Source organism: Electrophorus electricus, chromosome 24, assembly GCF_013358815.1.
Source record: "Electrophorus electricus isolate fEleEle1 chromosome 24, fEleEle1.pri, whole genome shotgun sequence".
Classification (NCBI taxonomy): domain Eukaryota; kingdom Metazoa; phylum Chordata; class Actinopteri; order Gymnotiformes; family Gymnotidae; genus Electrophorus; species Electrophorus electricus.
The window spans coordinates 11,467,445-11,484,944 of NC_049558.1; the positions used below are offsets into that span (position 1 = coordinate 11,467,445).

General features: G+C 49.3%; 2 protein-coding genes across 4 annotated transcripts in view; one reads left to right on the plus strand and one right to left on the minus strand.

Moving 5' to 3' along the window:
- The window catches only part of LOC113589300 (transcription initiation factor TFIID subunit 4-like), a 22,388-nt gene extending 12,137 nt beyond the window's left edge, over nucleotides 1-10,251 (minus strand). The window contains exons 1-11 of one of the 2 annotated variants that reach the window (XM_035522403.1): nucleotides 9,913-10,251; nucleotides 8,984-9,772; nucleotides 8,248-8,396; nucleotides 8,045-8,164; nucleotides 7,859-7,936; nucleotides 6,850-6,972; nucleotides 6,441-6,530; nucleotides 5,803-5,958; nucleotides 5,571-5,709; nucleotides 4,771-4,888; nucleotides 2,860-3,029 (exon numbers count right to left, since the gene is read on the minus strand). In XM_035522403.1, coding sequence (XP_035378296.1) covers nucleotides 2,860-3,029; nucleotides 4,771-4,888; nucleotides 5,571-5,709; nucleotides 5,803-5,958; nucleotides 6,441-6,530; nucleotides 6,850-6,972; nucleotides 7,859-7,936; nucleotides 8,045-8,164; nucleotides 8,248-8,396; nucleotides 8,984-9,772; nucleotides 9,913-10,165 — 2,185 coding nt within the window. In that variant the 5' untranslated portion in view covers nucleotides 10,166-10,251. Of the gene's footprint in view, nucleotides 1-2,859; nucleotides 3,030-4,770; nucleotides 4,889-5,570; nucleotides 5,710-5,802; nucleotides 6,016-6,440; nucleotides 6,531-6,849; nucleotides 6,973-7,858; nucleotides 7,937-8,044; nucleotides 8,165-8,247; nucleotides 8,397-8,983; nucleotides 9,773-9,912 lie in introns of both variants that reach the window. The other variant, XM_035522402.1, reaches the window with a different exon arrangement.
- A 159-nt stretch (nucleotides 10,252-10,410) lies between these two features.
- On the plus strand, nucleotides 10,411-15,003 carry lsm14b (LSM family member 14B). Of its 2 annotated transcripts, none has more exons than XM_027028887.2 (9): nucleotides 10,411-11,939; nucleotides 12,161-12,324; nucleotides 12,428-12,554; nucleotides 12,754-12,933; nucleotides 13,380-13,460; nucleotides 13,541-13,702; nucleotides 13,787-13,899; nucleotides 14,100-14,274; nucleotides 14,559-15,003. In XM_027028887.2, the coding sequence occupies exons 1-8, from the start codon at nucleotides 11,819-11,821 to the stop codon at nucleotides 14,250-14,252; spliced, it is 1,101 nt and encodes a 366-aa protein (XP_026884688.2). In that variant the 5' UTR covers nucleotides 10,411-11,818; the 3' UTR covers nucleotides 14,253-14,274; nucleotides 14,559-15,003. The 2 variants fall into 2 exon arrangements, with proteins under 2 accessions (XP_026884688.2, XP_026884687.2); XM_027028886.2 differs by having other exon boundaries at nucleotides 10,418-11,939; nucleotides 13,787-13,904.
- The last annotated feature ends 2,497 nt before the right edge of the window (nucleotides 15,004-17,500 follow it).

Sequence of the window (17,500 nt, forward strand, 5' to 3'; positions counted from 1 at the left end):
TCCACCCAATTTCAGGGCTCTTTGTAAAAAGAAATAAATAACATTTCCAACTTCAGAAAAACACCACAACTTCAATTTTGATTTATGGCTCTTCATTTGTGCAGCCGTAACGGAGGCGGGAAGGAATAAATAAATAAACAAAATGAGCCTTTAGCTCAGAATCTAAGATAAGTCCTGTTTTGTTCTCTTAAGACCATGAGGAACATAAGAGTTTTGAGAAGGGCTTCGGTTTTTGTGCCCCTGATAAACTCAGGAAGAGAAGAGCATTTTGCATCGATACCATCTTTCACTGTCCGGCGCAGGTGCATGTACAGAATTACAATCATCCACGGACACATAAGCGCCAATCCCAACGCCACAGCAACACCCACGTTTGTGTTGCAATAGCCGTATATTTGGCATCGCAGTCTTTGACATCTCCCTGAGCCAGACTTCCTGAGAGCGTCAAAAACAGCCAGGGTCTTCCCTGTGCCAAAGGAATCGTCGGTGTCCACCAGAAGGCGTCACGCCAATTGTCACGAAGAGCTTCGGGCGCCTGGCTGCGAAGCGCGGCCTCCGACACGCACAGGAAGTCCCACATCTCTTCAATGACAAACCTTCTCGCAATCGCCTGCCACTGATCTGTTCCTCTTTCAACATTCCACAGCAACTTACAGAAATAGTTAAGCCTTCTGGGCCAGAACACCTCACTCTACAACTAGATCTTTGACTTCCGGATTGGGTCAGTCCGGGTCACCTCCAGCCCCAACACACCAAGCACAGGAGTCCCTTGGCGCTGCGTGCTAGGTCCACCGCTGTTCATATTTCTGAACCAATGACTGTGTAGCAGCACAGCTAAAAATTACTTTGGCAAGTTTGCTGGTGACATTACAGTGGTGCACCTTCTCAGCAACCATGACGAGGTGCAAAGACAACGATATGTCTCTTAAAGTTGCTAAAGCTAAAGAGATGGTGGAGGTACCGAGGTGCCATCGGTGTCGTAACCCGCAGGTGGGTAAGGGAACGGTCTCACCAGGCTGGCAGGGGCTACACTCTCTCACACAAGTCCACACAGCAGAATGTGAGAACATCTGAGAAGATCACCAGGGTCTCCCTGTTTGTACTACATACCATGATAAACTGCAGTGTTCAGATGGACTGATGAACTGTGCAGGCCAACAGTTAACTAAACACACCAAGAAGTGGCCAGTGAATGTATGAACAAGGTGGGTCTGTGTCATTCAAATACAGGTGTGTGTGTGATGAATTGGGTGGATGGGTGTGTGTAGGTACAGGTGTGTGTGAGACTATTTTCTGTTCTGTCCCACTTGCTGTCTGGACAGCAGAGTCCCTTGACTCATCTATTTGTGGAATATTTAAAGGACAACTGACACTGCTCCCATATTGACTGACTAAATTAGTACTTATTGTAGGGTTTTGTTTATGTTGTTTAACAAACTAGCACTTATTGTAGGGATTTGTTTATGTTGTTTAACGAACTCTAGCACTTATTGTAGGGATTTGTTTATGTTGTTTAACAAACTCTAGCACTTATTGTAGGGATTTGTTTATGTTGTTTAACAAACTAGCACTTATTGTAGGGATTTGTTTATGTTGTTTAACAAACTAGCACTTATTGTAGGGATTTGTTTATGTTGTTTAACGAACTAGCACTTATTGTAGGGATTTGTTTATGTTGTTTAACAAACTCTAGCACTTATTGTAGGGTTTTGTTTATGTTGTTTAACAAACTCTAGCACTTATTGTAGGGATTTGTTTATGTTGTTTAACAAACTAGCACTTATTGTAGGGATTTGTTTATGTTGTTTAACAAACTCTAGCACTTATTGTAGGGTTTTGTTTATGTTGTTAAACAAACTCTAGCACTTATTGTAGGGTTTTGTTTATGTTGTTTAACAAACTAGCACTTATTGTAGGGATTTGTTTATGTTGTTTAACAAACTAGCACTTATTGTAGGGATTTGTTTATGTTGTTTAACAAACTCTAGCACTTATTGTAGGGATTTGTTTATGTTGTTTAACAAACTCTAGCACTTATTGTAGGGATTTGTTTATGTTGTTAAACAAACTCTAGCACTTATTGTAGGGTTTTGTTTATGTTGTTTAACAAACTCTAGCACTTATTGTAGGGATTTGTTTATGTTGTTTAACAAACTAGCACTTATTGTAGGGATTTGTTTATGTTGTTTAACAAACTAGCACTTATTGTAGGGATTTGTTTATGTTGTTTAACAAACTCTAGCACTTATTGTAGGGTTTTGTTTATGTTGTTAAACAAACTCTAGCACTTATTGTAGGGATTTGTTTATGTTGTTTAACAAACTCTAGCACTTATTGTAGGGATTTGTTTATGTTGTTTAACAAACTCTAGTACTTATTGTAGGGATTTGTTTATGTTGTTTAACAAACTCTAGCACTTATTGTAGGGTTTTGTTTATGTTGTTTAACAAACTAGCACTTATTGTAGGGATTTGTTTATGTTGTTTAACAAACTCTAATACTTATTGTTTATAGCACTTATCAATGTTTAAGATAGATCTTAAATATGTTGCACTTCTCGGCATCAGTATTGATCCCTGTACTTCTACAGTGTTCTAGTTCATTGGTATATTGGACTCTAACCTACTGCACTGTACTAGGATGTATATTGTGAGGAAATGACAAAGCACTTTATAAGTCGCTCTGGATAAGAGCGTCTGCTAAATGTTGTAAATGTGTGTGTATCTATGTACAGGTGTGTGATGAATTGGGCAGGTGTGGGTGTGTGTACGTACAGGTATGTGTGATGAAGTGTGACTGTACAGGTGTGTGTGTGTATGTGTGTGTGAGTGCGTGTGTTGAAGTGTGTGCATGTCCCACCTATCTCCAGAGCCCTGCGCTGCAGTGAGCCTGTGTGAAGGAAGGTTTCATCCTTACAGGAGCGGGTCACTGCTCCCACCAGCTCCGAGCTGGTGGCCAGAATACGAGCACTCTCTTCAGAGAGGTTCACGCCAGCCATGGACGCCACGTCGTTAATGTCGTCATCGTCCCTGCGTGCGCACACACATACATACTTCTCAATGTTAGTACCACACATATACTCACATACACGTGTGTGTGTGTGTGTGTGAATTCTCCTATATGTGAATGGCAAAAGGCTGAAGAGAGAGAGCGAGAGAGAGAGAGCACGCTTTACTTACTAGTCTTTTTTTGCCTTATTTATAAGAAAACTGAGTGATAGGTGTGAGATATATATGGGACAGAGACTTATGGGATTTGCTATTCTACGTGAACGTCCTACATAAGGGCTCCTGGTCTGTTCTGGTGGTGTATAGTGGGACTTACTGTACACACTCCAAGACTAAACACACAGCCAAACGCAACACTACACGACATTAATGCTCCTTAATGCTCTCAGCAGTAAGAAACGTGCTGGTTTGAATTTAAGATCAAAACATTTAGATGTTCTCATGAGTTTATCCGTACGTACAAGAAGTGATGTTCCCCCCCCCCATTGGGGCCATTCTCAGGAGGGCGGCTTTTAGTTCTAGTTAATTTTCCGACTAATGATTTGTTGTTGGGGCCATTAAATTTAATTTTGTTTTTGGCCCAATATTTTGGCCACAAGTGTGTGTGTGTGTGTGTATGTGTGTGTGATTTCTCTCTTTCTCTCCATTCAGATCAAGTTAATTGCTTCTTTGGCATGACAGGATAAAATACCCATGTTGCCAAAGCACTACCATTTATGTAGATTTATTATTAATATACAAATTAACTGTTTTTATAGAGAATAGAAAATTAACAACTAAATAAAATGACAAACAACAAAAATTGTTGTAGAACCTCCCGAGGTTTGTGTCTGAACCAGAAGGGAACTGTGAAATAAATACTGATAACATTAGATTACAAACCGTCTAAATACTGGCGACTGTGCCCGTTATGGTGGTTTCTCTGATCTTATGGCAGTTTGGTATACACTGTCCCCCTAAATCTACAGGTTCCATGTTTTTCCCACCAATATGTTCAGCTTTTCAGCATCATTCAGCGTGGGGAAGGTGGAGATTCTCCCTCTCTCTCCCTGGTCCCTGCCTTTCACTCTCCTCTCTAGCCGTGCCTCCGCTGTGTTAAATCCTCGCCCCATTCTCCCCTCCTCTTCCTCTGTGTGCAACAAACAAAACCGTCTGTGCGTCGTGCGCCAGATCAGCAGCAGGCAGGGGCTTCTGGGAAAGAGGACAAGCGTCTGGTGCGCACGGACGTCGTTTCCAGCCGTTAACTGTACAGGCTGACTATTCCAGTGCTGCTGTGTTTGCATCCTGCTAACACCTGGCTCAGACTACAGGGCAACAACAGTAAACAAAAACAAAAAAAGCTACTTTGGATAAACTCAGACGGAGCTTAGCCTCAACAGTGTGCATTTTAGTCTGGGATCAATCTTAATCTGGGCTGGGACTCTTTGGCTGGTGGTAAATCCAAGTACCCCTTCAAGATCCATGCCAGGTTCAGACATAAACCACTTAGCGGGGAAGTTTGCAGTTTTAAAAGGGTCTTAACGTGCGGTGGGCTCCCATATAAATAATCCCCACCGAGAACCACAGAAACCTTAATTAATCTGGGACCACTGCCGCTATACAGTGGGAAAACCGAAATGAAATGAATACTACTCAGTCAATTATACGCATCAGTTAAACAGCTCTGGAGTATCTGTGGCTTGATCAGTCCGTTCGTGTGTAAATCTGAACCCAGATCAGTTTAAACGCCACGTAAGGGACGGAGGGGTTTATCTGCGCTGACCTGAAGCAGCCGCTGCTGCCTGCCACTTTTACTTTGGTCCTCTGGACTGCTGAGGATACAGACTCAGGTCCAGACAACAGCTTGGTCCCCACAGCCAAGCCGGACTTCAGCAAGGTGCCTACGCAGAAGGAAAAAAAATGGGATTAAAGGGTGTTAAAGGGCGCAGAAGGAAAAACAAAGAATATAAAAGGAAATACTTTTTTAAATAAACAGGAGAGTATATGCGGGAGGGCTGTGTCCGATCGTGTGGTGTCACTTCCAAGCATGACCACAAGGTGGCAGCGGTTCTCTGCCAAATAATTCTATGTGCAACCATCAAGTCAACTGTCAACCAATCTGGTACAGTTATGTAGTTGAGCAAGGTAGCAGTCATAAGACCAACATATAATGCAAATTACACAACAGTATACCTGAATATCCAGGTGTTTGTTTTATTTGTTTGTTTGTTTTTTACATATAACCATGTATCGTGCAATTGACAACAGTGGTTGGTATAATGACAGAGGTGTGTCGGGAGCGTCAGTCCTCCCTGTCTGATGGTAGACCAGGTAATCAGGACCCGATCCTTCTGCAAAGTTCTGCCTGGACCCGTCAGAAAGGCGATACGCACGTGCCCCGACCACCACACCGCGTAACGTTTACACGCTCGTCCGACAACTAAAATCACGAGAACCGCAGCACAAACAGAGAGAACCAATCAGCGGTGGGCCAGAGGAACTCTGGGCAGTCAGACGAATGGCCGCGGCGCGCATACTGCCCCCTGCGGCGCCCCACCCACACGGCACCCTGCCCACACTTACCAGAGGGGGGCGCCTTTACTACGGTCTGAGGTGCGAACACACGGGGCTGGCCCGGCCTCAGCGTGACCATGGGGGTCTGGGTCAGGCTGACCTGTGGCCCACTCATCAGTACCCCCTGCTGCTGGTGCTGCTGTAGGATCTACACAGACACACACACACACACACACACATTAAATACAACTCTCTCTGCTTACATAATATTAACATAAGAGTGTGAGCGTGACGTCTTCACCAGGTTGGGCTTGTTCTGTGTGTTCTGCGACAAGCTGATGACAGACTGATGTGGGGGGGCGGTGCTTGACGCGGTGGGCGTGGTCTTGGCAGACAAGGGCGGCACCCGCTGGGCCGCGCCCGCGCCGGAGGTGGCAGGGGTTTGCAGCAGCTGGCTCTGGTGGATGAAGGCGAGGGAGTCAGGGGTCATCTGACGCAATGCTGGAAGACTCCTCTGGGGGGTGTGAAGGTGACACACGGGTAAAAGGAAAGCAGTGATACCCAAGAGCTCACACAGTGTTGCCTAAAGTGCACACACACACACACACACGGACACACACACACACACACACACACACACACACACACACACACACATACGGACCCACGGACCCACAAACACGGACACACACAGATACCCACACGCACGCGCACACGTGCACGCACGCACACACACGGACACTCCTGGTGCTCTACTCATCAGTGTTTATTTACTCTCATGGTCTGCGTTTACTGAGTTCAGGACGGCTGCTGTTATGTGATCTAAACTACAGGCTCTTGAGCAGGTTAATTCCGCGCCGCCTGCAGTCACGGTGTGGTTACAGAGCTGGGGGGGGGGGTGTGTGGGTGTGGTGGGGTGGGGTGTGGTGTGCGCACCACCTTGAGAAAAGGCACAAGGTAAGGCTGGGGCGAAGACTGCAGCTCCCGGTACAGTCGGCTGGTGAAGTCCTCGGCCTCAAGCTTCCCCTCCTGTAGGCGCAGAAGCACGGCGGTGTGTCTACTGCAAATTAAATATTTCTATCGCCGGCTTTTAATTTACAGATGTATACAGTTACCTTATTTTACAAATCAGATCTACAAGTCCAACGTTAAAGGCTACACTCCTCTAGAGGGGTTTCCCCACACTGCTGTTCTCTTTGGTCCCTGTTTATGCTACAAGACATTCCTAATCCTGCCATCTTTTAAAAAAACGGAACTAAAAACAAACATTCCCACTCCCACGCCATTTAAACATCCACAGGCCCACTCCGAGGTGTGATGGACACCAGGTTGCTATGGAAACACGTACCAGGAGACTCCTGACCAGCTCCTTCACGTTGGCCGCTGTCTCCGAGGACTGCTTGCTGCTTGACGCCAACTTAATCAGCGTGGACAGGAAGTTCTTGCACTTCTTGACATTTTCTAGCGTTTCCTACGAAGACACACATAAGAGAGCAATGAGGGAGGTTTCTGTCGAAAACGGCACGTTCAGGGCACTTCGCGTCCCTCCACAGGCAACTCTCACTCATACCGACACAGTGGTGTGAAGAGTTTCACGCCTTTTCTTTCAAACGTCTCATTCTCAATTTTAACCACATCGTTTCACTGTAAAAAGTTGGTCAATCATCACACCCAGTCACAAACACCTCAGACAGCAGTCTGGTAGAGAAACACCAGCCTGCAGAGTTGAGCTCCTACCCTGCTCAGAGAGATCTAGTCAGGCAGAGTTTAGATGTACTCCTGTAGACGCACTACGCTCCAACACTAACCCAACACCAAGCCAGTCAATCAAAGACAGGTGTTCAGTCTCCACACCTGCACACTTCCAGTGCACATAATCAAGTGTGAATGTAGAGGTCAAATCTCAGGACAGTTCCTGACTGCTTTCAGACGCCGTTCTGTCAGGCCGGTCCTCCTGCGTAAAAGCCTAGACCAGTTAAACTGGAACGCCAGTCCAAAATACCAAGTACGCTCAAACACAAACCAATATACAGTCAGTTACTGTCGTCGAGCTATAGAGGAATAACATTTACAACAAAGCTATAAGTGTACTGTAATGAGGTTAACTTTCAGGTGGGTCGTACGCACCCTTAGAGGAAATACAACCCCCCAATACACACACAGTTTTAACCCTCAACAGTCTCTGACCCGCACAAATCCACAAATGTGAAGAAACGCCAGACAAGGCACTCATTTCGCTGAAGGAACAAAACCCAATCCTGACTATCGGCAAGTCTGTGTGTTTCCACATTAGAACCGGGTGTGTCGATTTAGGATCGGACCCAACTTCTACACGGTGGTGCGCAACGCTCACTCACCTTGGAGACCGGGGTGGGTGCTGCTCCGGCCGGCGCGCCAACAGGGGGCGTGGCTGTGCCGCCCACCATAATCGAGTTCTGCAGGGTGAAGAAGAGCCGGCGTGAAACAGCTCAGTAAGCAACGTCACCGGGCCGAGGAGTTTCGACACAGCGGGACGAAGGCCCCGGAGCAGAGGAGAGGATCACCTGCAGCGGCAGAGGCCTCTGGAGACCAGACAGCGTCTGGGCAGACGCGGGGACCACAGCACCCTGCTTGATCATGGTGGTGGGAGTCACCTGCCGCGTGAGGATCGTGGTCCCAGGGACCTGGAACAGAAGGGCAGCATGAGGCAATAACACACACACAGCGAGAGAGAGAGAGAGAGAGAGAGAGAGAGAGAGATACATACTTGTACCGAGGTAATGTGAACAGGTGGAGTGCTGGTAGGTGTGGTAGGTCTCGTTGCCATGGCGCCCTGGGACTGCGCTTGCATCTGGGCCAGTGTCTGCTGATGAATCATCAACAGCTGACCACTCTCACTTCGTACGAGGACCATCCCTACACACACACACACACACGTCCAGACCTTCTGTTTTGCTTTACTGGAACCGATACCGGGCCTCACTAATTAAGTCCGTTTAAGATAAAAGTTCAAGGTAAAGTTGCAGGTGTGACTGCCATTCAGAGTTAAGCTAAAACCTGTTGGACTCGCCCAGACTGGCCCAGACTCGCTCACAAACAGAACCAACTCTCACACGTGAGCGCATGCAGCACAGCAAAAGACCTGACTGCACAAACAACTTATGCACAGGATGTCATTCCAGACTGGTGAAGCACGTTCGCTTCCCTGCATGGGACCTGTTCTTAAAGAGCAAACGGAAAACCATCATATGGCATCATAAGGCAAACCTTCACCTCAAAGTGCAAAACACTGCAAACGCCCCACGGGAAACAAACCCCTACATCCGCGGAACTGCGGAACTGCACATGAGGTACCGAATATCGTCTACAGAATGGAGTCTCGTGAAACGGCCCGTTAACGGCGGTTTACTTTGATACTGTACATGTAAACGCGTCACTAACCACAACAAACCGGTAAACCGGCGGTAAAGTCACGGGCCGGTGTGGAGAGATGCGTCCGTTACCGGGAGGGAGCTGGACGTTCTGGACGTTCGGAGGCCTCGGCGCCAACACCGGCGCCACTGCCCTGATCCCGCCCGCGCTGGACGTGATGCTCGCGGGCACGGAAGCTCGTGTCATGGTTGGCAGCACGGGGTCTTTCGCGCTTGTTGTTCCAGGCTGGAGGCTGCTTTGCATGGGCTGCGCGAGAGACGGGTCACCTGTGCTCGCGACAGCACTTGTCGTAGGGGCCGGAGCCGCCGTCTGATTGCTCGTTTTGCGCGAGTCTGCCTTGTTAGCTCCGGAACTGAGGTGTGCCGTCGTATTCGCGGCAGGCACGTGTGCAACGTTCACCCCGGCGGACACAACCGAGTTGCTGCTTCCGCTTGGCGCGGTCACCGTACCCGGTGTTTGCATAGGCGGCCTCGGGAGTGTAACGGCAGGTCCGGTGCTCAGACGGGACGCCCGTGCCGAGATCACAGTTGAAGTAGAAGCATTCTGCGCGTGCGTTCGAGAGGTCTGGATGACGGTGCTGGAGGCTGCGGGCGCCACCGCCACGGGACCAGCTCCGTTACTGACGGCCGTGAGCGCGGAAGACTTCTCGGAAAGCGCGTTGGCGCGTGATGCACGCGGAGACCTGAGCAGCTCGGTACTGCCATTCAAAGTCGCGACTCCCGCAGCGTCTTTGTGTCCGTGGCGCGTGTTGGCGGCTCCGGTGCTGAGGTCCGCGTGCGAGCCCGAGCCTGCTGCGGGGTCTGGAGTTGCACCCTGGGACGACCTCGTGCCGTGGATCACCCCCGCTGCGGTCCTCGAGCCTTGGGCGACAGAAACACACGACAAAGCGCGAAGTGTTAGCGCGCTCGTTTACACGCGCGAGAGCGCGCCACGGGGAGGGAGGAAGGAAAACAAAAACAACGCCAGCAGCGCGAGCCCGCTCACCTGCTCACCAGCTTACCTGCGTTGACGAGCTCGCGTGCAAGTCCCGTTTGGCTCTCGTGGACATCGGAATTAGCGCTCACAAGCGGGGCGCGTGCGTGCTTGTCCACGGGCTGGGCGGCGCCGTGACCCGAGCCGGTCAGCTCGCTCTCCAGGGACCCGACCAAAGCGCTCACGACGGTCTCGTCCACGTCCGCGCTGAAGAAAACGTCGTCCAGCAAGTCGGAGCCCGCCGCCATCTTCACTCGGCTACGCTCGCGCGTAGGACGCATGCGCCGATTGGCTACGTTGCCGGTGACGCGGGCCCCGGGGCGTTGTGATTGGTCAGTTCCACATTTAAAGAGTTGGACAAACGGGACGGGCAGTACCGTCGGACGGGGGCGCGTGTCGGTACGGCAGCGGAGTGACCCGCCACGTGACACGGTTCCGTTAATAACTTATTGTGGACGCGTTGCTTCTCGCGCCGTCCTTGACTTTACGGTGTTGTAACCGAGTTCAAGATGGCTGCGGGGTTTTTCCGCACTTGTCCGTTTGTAATTAGAGCGGTGATGACCGAGCGTGCGCGCGGATACTGTGCTCCGCAGAGTTCACTGGAAGGAGTTGAGCAAGACTGTCATTTCAAAGCGGATCTTTTAAAAATAGCCCATCATATGTTTCCGTTTCAAATGTGAAACTCAAACCCCACACCCCCCGACACGCTCACTCATAAACACATTCGGAGATCGAGAGGTTTTTCAGGATTAATGTGGATCTGTATTTTAGAGAAGACTCAAATACAGTCGTGATTTGTGGTATTTCAAAAGGACGTGCCAGCAGGGCAGTTTGCCAGCAGGGCAGTAAGGCTGAGAAGTCACGTTGCTGCAGAATACACCTGAACTGGGATGTGACTTAGTCACGCGCTTCTACAGCCGAACGGCACGGGTTCTGTTAATTACGCTGCTCGTGCCTTGACTCGGGGAGAGGGCGAATGCATTCAGATCTGACCTTTCCAACCCCCTGGAATGAATGTGGTGGTTTAAATATCCGCCTTTGCAGACTTAAACTAGAAGACTCCTGGAACTTCAGAAGCACCTTGCTCGTGCGTCTGATATAGGAAACGTTCTTTGCAAACCTTGTGTACCACGCTGAACATGGGATTACATCTACATCCTTAACCCCAGCCACGCATGTCACACGATGCTCACGAGGGTGGCGCCACATCTGGCTGTTATGACTGCTGGTCAGAAACAGTCAGATTTCCTCCTCCTTACGTGAAAGGATACCGTGCAAAGTTTCTGCAGAACACTGCACAACGCTAATGTGCCGGTTAGACACGCATGCATGTAGAAACCAGGAAGCTATTTTAAAAAGGTTTGCCATGGGTCTGAAAGCACAAGCTACGATGACGTTGAACAACCGGGAGGCTTACCTAAATGCATAAAGGTCTGTCAGGCTTAATGGCCTATTGCAACGGTATTCATGCCAGTTGGAAATTTAGGTTCGGGGTTAATTTGGCTTTAAGAAGACAGCTGTTCTCTGGACTTGTCCTGTTCTAGGGCGAGTGCGCAAGCCCACGTGACCATTACATCAAGGATCTGTTGTTGCTTTTATGTAGCAGTCATAATTACTGCAGACTGCTGTAAGCGTATGATATCTGTAATATTAATTCACATGACGCAGCATCAGCGTGTAATGGTATATGGTTGCTGCTGTTCGCCGACACAGAGAGGTGTTGGCCTTGCCCACGCGAATGCGCGCCAGGTGTAAGCGTGCCAATGAAAGGGGCGTGGTTTACCTGCTCGAGCTGTGCCATATAAGTGACCCAGCGCGTGCGCTTCCCTTCACTGCTGGAGGGAGAAAATGAGAGCAGCGCGCGCGCTACCGAACGGTTTGCTTTTGAACGGGCCGCTTATCGCGTGAAGTTTGAGCTCGTAAACTCTTCAACCATGAGCACGGGCACACCGTACATCGGGAGTAAAATAAGTCTGATCTCAAAGGCCCAGATTCGCTACGAAGGGATATTGTACACGATTGACACCGACAACTCTACAGTGGCCTTGGCGAAAGGTAGGTTTCTGTTAACGACGCCCGCGCAGTAGCTGCTGGAAGAAACGCTTCACTGCACGTGGAATTCAAAAGCCTCCCTGGGGCGCGCGTGTTTGCACACGTCTACGTTTTGTGGTCCCGACGTGTGCGCGTGGATCAGTCTCGTGTGTTTACTGGCGTGCTGCTGGACGTTTGAACTGTCCTGTGTGAAGAAAGCGCTGACTGTTGCGTTGCTATCTTAGTGCGCTCCTTCGGCACGGAGGGTAGACCCACCGACAGGCCCGTTCCGCCTCGGGACGAGGTTTTTGACTACATAATCTTCAGAGGAAGTGACATCAAAGACATCACTGTTTGTGAACCCCCCAAGCTGCACCATGGTTTGCCGCAAGATCCTGCAATCGTTCAGGTATGGCTCTGTGGCTTTTCTCCCTTCTCACTTCATCCATAATTTTGCCTACTAATCTGTTTGTTTTTGTTTTTTTGGGGGGGCTGCTCCTGTTGTCTTCCAGTCCTCGGTGGGTGGCTCCTACGGGCCCCAGGGAGCTTATAGTCCCTACAGAAGCATGATGCCATCCTACAACCCGCTTGCTGCCAGCACGCTCCTCAGCCAGCAGTACGTGGCAGCTCTGGGCCTGGGTAAGGCGCGATGGCTCTGTAGTGAATGCGTTCTGATGGGTGAATTCTGTCAGACTTCATGATGGCATCTGATTTCAGGCACCACGTCTGGAGTGCAGTTGATGAATGCAAGCACGCTTGCTCCCATGACCTTGAGTAACGTGCTTGTTTGGCCTTTCTTGTGTTAACGGTGGCTGATCTCCGGCTGGGCCGAGAGCAGGTCTACAGGGGTCTCTGAGAAGGGCCCCAACGGTGGAGCAGGCTGTCCAGACTGTGCCCCCTGAGGGAGCTGCTCCAAAGAAAGGTTTGCTTGCGCCACCACAGCAAGCGAGGGAGGCTGTCGGACCACCGAGATCCAGCAGGGGTAGCCCTCAGACGCGCAGGACCACTGAACTCGGGAGTAAGCTCACATTTCTTTGCTTTTATTGGCGCAAGATATTTTTTCAGTGGTTCTTTATGGTATGAAATGGCCACTATACTGACACCTAGTGGCCTGGATGTTTGAGATTCTGCATTGCACTATTTTGAAGGTGGCCATGTTTGTGGGGGATCTGTTCTGTGTAGCATAATCTGGTTATTTTGAGGACTTTTTAAAGCAATTGGATTTTGCATCTCATGAGCTGCACTTTCAAAACTTGCTGCTACTTTGTAGGGGGGAAAATGACTTGCTGTTCCTTTTAACAAGTTACTCCTTAACATGGTACTAATTTGTAAAGGGTTTGTTTTTTTTAATTGGCATTGAGGCATTTCTTGTGGTGGTCCTTTTATACACCTACTGGGTGATGTCTTATTTCTGTGGTTTGACGTCCCATGCTTCAGGGTTAATTGGTCTTCATTTCTCTATAGACGCATCGACCACTCAAAGTGACATGCAGGGAACAAGCCAAGCCAACGATGAGAACAGACCTCCGCAGCGGAGGAGACAAGGTGTCCCTCCTGTTCTGTTGAGTTTTAAAATGATTTACCGTAGCAGCCTGGCAAACGCCTGTTTTTGTTTTTCCGCGTAGGGAGTCGCAGGTCGAGGAATCGTGGACGAGGCCAGATCATCGTGGGCAACACCAAGCCAACCACCCTTCAGTTTGAGTCAGACTTTGACTTTGAAACGGCTAATGCCCAGTTCAACAAAGACGCCCTTTCAAAGGAACCCCGGGACGACCAGAATGTCAAAGGTAACGACGTAGCCGTTCTGCTGCCCGGGCTGCGGTAATGTTAAGTATCGCAGTGCGGTCAGTGTGTTTCGCCACCCCACGCAGACACTGAAGAGATGAAGACTGGCGACGGACCAGCAGAGGAGGAGCTCCTGGGCTCCAAGTGCTTTTACAACAAGGCAAAAAGTTTCTTTGACAACATCTCTTCAGAGCTGAAGGCGAGGTATTTTTGCTCTGGTCCCACTACTGCCAACTGCTGTAGCGCATGCAGGCTACACTGGTTTATCTTGTCGGAAGTAGCAGTCCACGTTTTAATAAATGAATCCCATTTGGCTTAGTTTAACTTCTTTTCCCGCGTGAACTTGAAGGCTCCTGAGTACGTCTGGAGTGATGGTGGCTTTCCTTTCTCTGCCCTTAGACGCACAACATGGGCAGAAGAACGCAAGCTGAACGTGGAGACTTTTGGAGTGCCGGGTCGCTTCCTCCGGGGCCGTGGCTTCAGGGGTGGTTACCGAGGGCAACGGGGCAGAGGGCTCGTTCAGCGTTTTGCCCCCCTGCCAGCAGTGGGTAGCGGCAGACTGTGAGACTGGCAGGTGAGTTTGGCAGGTGGCGCTGGTCCCGCCCCACCGCTGTGGGCGTGTCTGGGGCAGAGGTGACTAGGGCGAGTGTTCCCCAGAACTTTAACTTTCTGCAGTGTCTGGGTTTCTTTTTTAAAACCCCTGGAAACCGTGTACACCCGAATGGCCGACTCGGTGAGGGCCCGGGGAAATCTCCTCGGGGGTCAGATGGAAGGATGTCTCCAGCAGCCATGTTGGTGACCAGCAATGGCCTACTTGGCAAACTAAGCCCTCACCATATCCCGTGTCATCTCTTGCAGATATTGATGCCTCGGCAGACTGGGCAGACTGGTGCCAGACTGGTCAGCTTTCCTCTCCGGTTGAGGCTCTTTCAACTAATCAGTTTTGTTTTGGTTTTTGTTTTTTTTGTTTTTTCTCCCCCCGCCCCCCTCTAATTGGCTCATGCACTATTGCTAATTGTTGGCTATTGGTTAACGTATAATATGAACAGATTTGCACAGAAACTGAAATGCACGGTTACCTCAATCATGTCTTTAATTCCAAATAAGGCACTTTTTTTATTTGTACTGATGTAAATATTACTGGAGTTTCAGAATGTGAATTTAAAACTGACTATGCCAGGTTTTGGCATACGATCCCCAAACATTGATTTAAGAGCCTTTTCGTTTCTTTTTGATTTAAGCATAAATGGGGACTTTGTATAAAAAAGAACCATTGTTAATAAAATGTGAAATGGCTCATTAAGTTGGTGGCGTTTTCTTCCCCCCCCCACGCATTATGTACCTAGATGTTTTGGTCCTACGGCCTCCTGGCAGGCAGGGTGGGGGCCTCCCCACCTTCTTCCCTTCAGCCTCGTCTCTTGATAGCAGAGACGATCTCTTCTACCTCCGCTGGTTCCAAAATCTGATGGCAGATGCAAATGTCGGGTGGGCGTGGAGACTGGTAGAGGCAGCAAACGCACCTTCATGACTCCACCTCTCCCTCGTGGCGAGTTCGATGTTCTTGGCTCCCACCTGCAACACCGTCACACATCACGGGGCTGTTGTCACTTCGTTTATGCTCCTACAATTTACCACATGACTGACAACCTAAGAATGTTCATGCGGTTTGTCATGGGTTCAAAGACCAGCTTCAACACAAGTATGCAGAAAGCGATGGTTTTGAAGTGTTTATTCAAAACAAACCTTATCTGGAACTGAAAATGGGTCTTTTTCCAGATGCAAGTCTTAACGCTCGGTTCTGAGGTGTTGACTTTGCTTAGACATGCAGTGAGAACAGTCCATATGAGCTTTGTACCTTAACTGCTCTGAAGTGCCATGTAGGGGGAAATGACCAGGCTGTGCGAGAGTAATTGGCAAGATTACATACATATATTGTATGTACATTGTTAATATATTTTTGTACATATATAGAGAAATATATATTCTATGCACCCCTGTTTTCTTTTTCCTCAGTTTGGGCAGAGTTTCACTACGAGTTATACGGTGTATGTGCCAAATAAACCAAACTTGAGATGGTAAAATGGAAGACTCTGTTCTCAGCATGGTTGAATGGGTACAGCGTGACCTTGGTCTCCCTTGGGTTGTAAGTTTTGTGTTTGCACTAGTTACAAAATGAATCTGCTTGAGGCTGCTTCTAAGTTGTGTGGATGTTTGTGTCTGTACCTCCAAGAGGGCTCGCACAGCCAGTTTCAGCACTAGGGCATCAGATTCCATGTCTTCCTCTCTGTAGCTTTTTTCCAGTAACTCTCGCACTGCTTTTGCTGATCTGATGGCGTTCCCGGTTCATCTGTCAGAACAGTCCAGTGCAAAGAAATCCAGAGACTTGCCAGCTTTCAACATGTCCTCACGAACAAGCATTTAAATGCATTATGCCCTCTAGGGTATAGTGAGTCAACCTGGCACTTGACGGAGTGGGGCTTTTTGCAGGGGGCGTCCTCTTGGGACTCGGCACATTGTAAACTAGTTCAGCCTTTAAAAAAAAGTCATTTGAAATTTCCCCTCATTGGATAGTTTTTATTCAGAACTTTAGTCTTCACCCCCCTGTGCACTGATGCCTCACCTCTGAGAGCTGCTTTTGAAGACAACAGTCACACATTTCATTCTTTTGTTGTCTTCACTGTTTTTCCAAAATTTCAGGAAGTGTGGTACATCTGTCCAAACTTTGGCCTGGTGGAATGTGAATGCCTACAGCTACGTTTGGAAGGAAACTGGGAGCTAAAGGATAAACAGGCCTGCCTACCTTCCAGGCATGGTATGTTCCAGATGGGTCAGTTTGGTAGAGATTGGGAGTACCATCATCATCGAAGCCCACAATTAGGGTAGAAATCCCAAAAGGCCGTCGTCCGTTACTCTGTGTGTAATGCTACGCACACCAGATAAGGAGATTGGGTTGGAGTACACTACTCTGGCTCAGGTTTTTGATGAAGATGGAGTTGTTACCTGTTTGAGACTAGAGACGTAGCAGGTGATGTACTCTACAGTGATGGGGTCATCCACGGTCAGTCTGTGACTCTGACACTCCACTCTGGCCCTGTTGATGAGGACCCTTGCGTCTGCGGTCAGTCCTGGAGATCAGGAAATGCACTCCTGTTCTGTTCTGTTCTCCACATGAATGTGGACAACAGAACTACAGTGATCATATAACGCCTACGCTGCGCCATGACCGGGGAGAAGCCCCAGATGAAAGGAGGATGAAATCGTTTACCCGCAAACGCCATGAAAACGTTCTCATCCAGGGCGCAGATCTTGCGCACCGTCCTGGAGCACGGCTGAGGATTTCTTCTCAACCGCAAGGACAACGATGTGTCTGCCTCGTGCCCCGACCTACGAGTTCACCACAATGTCACGCGGCTGCAGTGCTGACCCCCTGCGCCCTTCCCGGGCAGCTCACGTGCGCCTCCCGTAACCCACGTCCCATTTCAGAGTCGGAAGACCTTTATCACACGGAGCTCGGGCCTTGGTTAGGGTCCCGCTACTCAACGCCGCGGAGCTTTTCTGGACGGCTTCTTGTGCATAATCCACCTGGAACAGGTGTGCGTCCGGAGAGAAGACGGTGATAGCCCTGTCGTAGCTCATCCTGGCGAACTCTCGCCACCGGGTTGTTCTACAGTGCGTCTGGCTCAGACCTGCTGCCGTGTGCCGCTGTCCTGCTTTAAGAAGTAAAAGTGAAACAGACGTGACCGAATAACCCGGCACGTCCTCGGCGCCTCCCTGCGGACGCGAGCCGCAGACGCACCTGT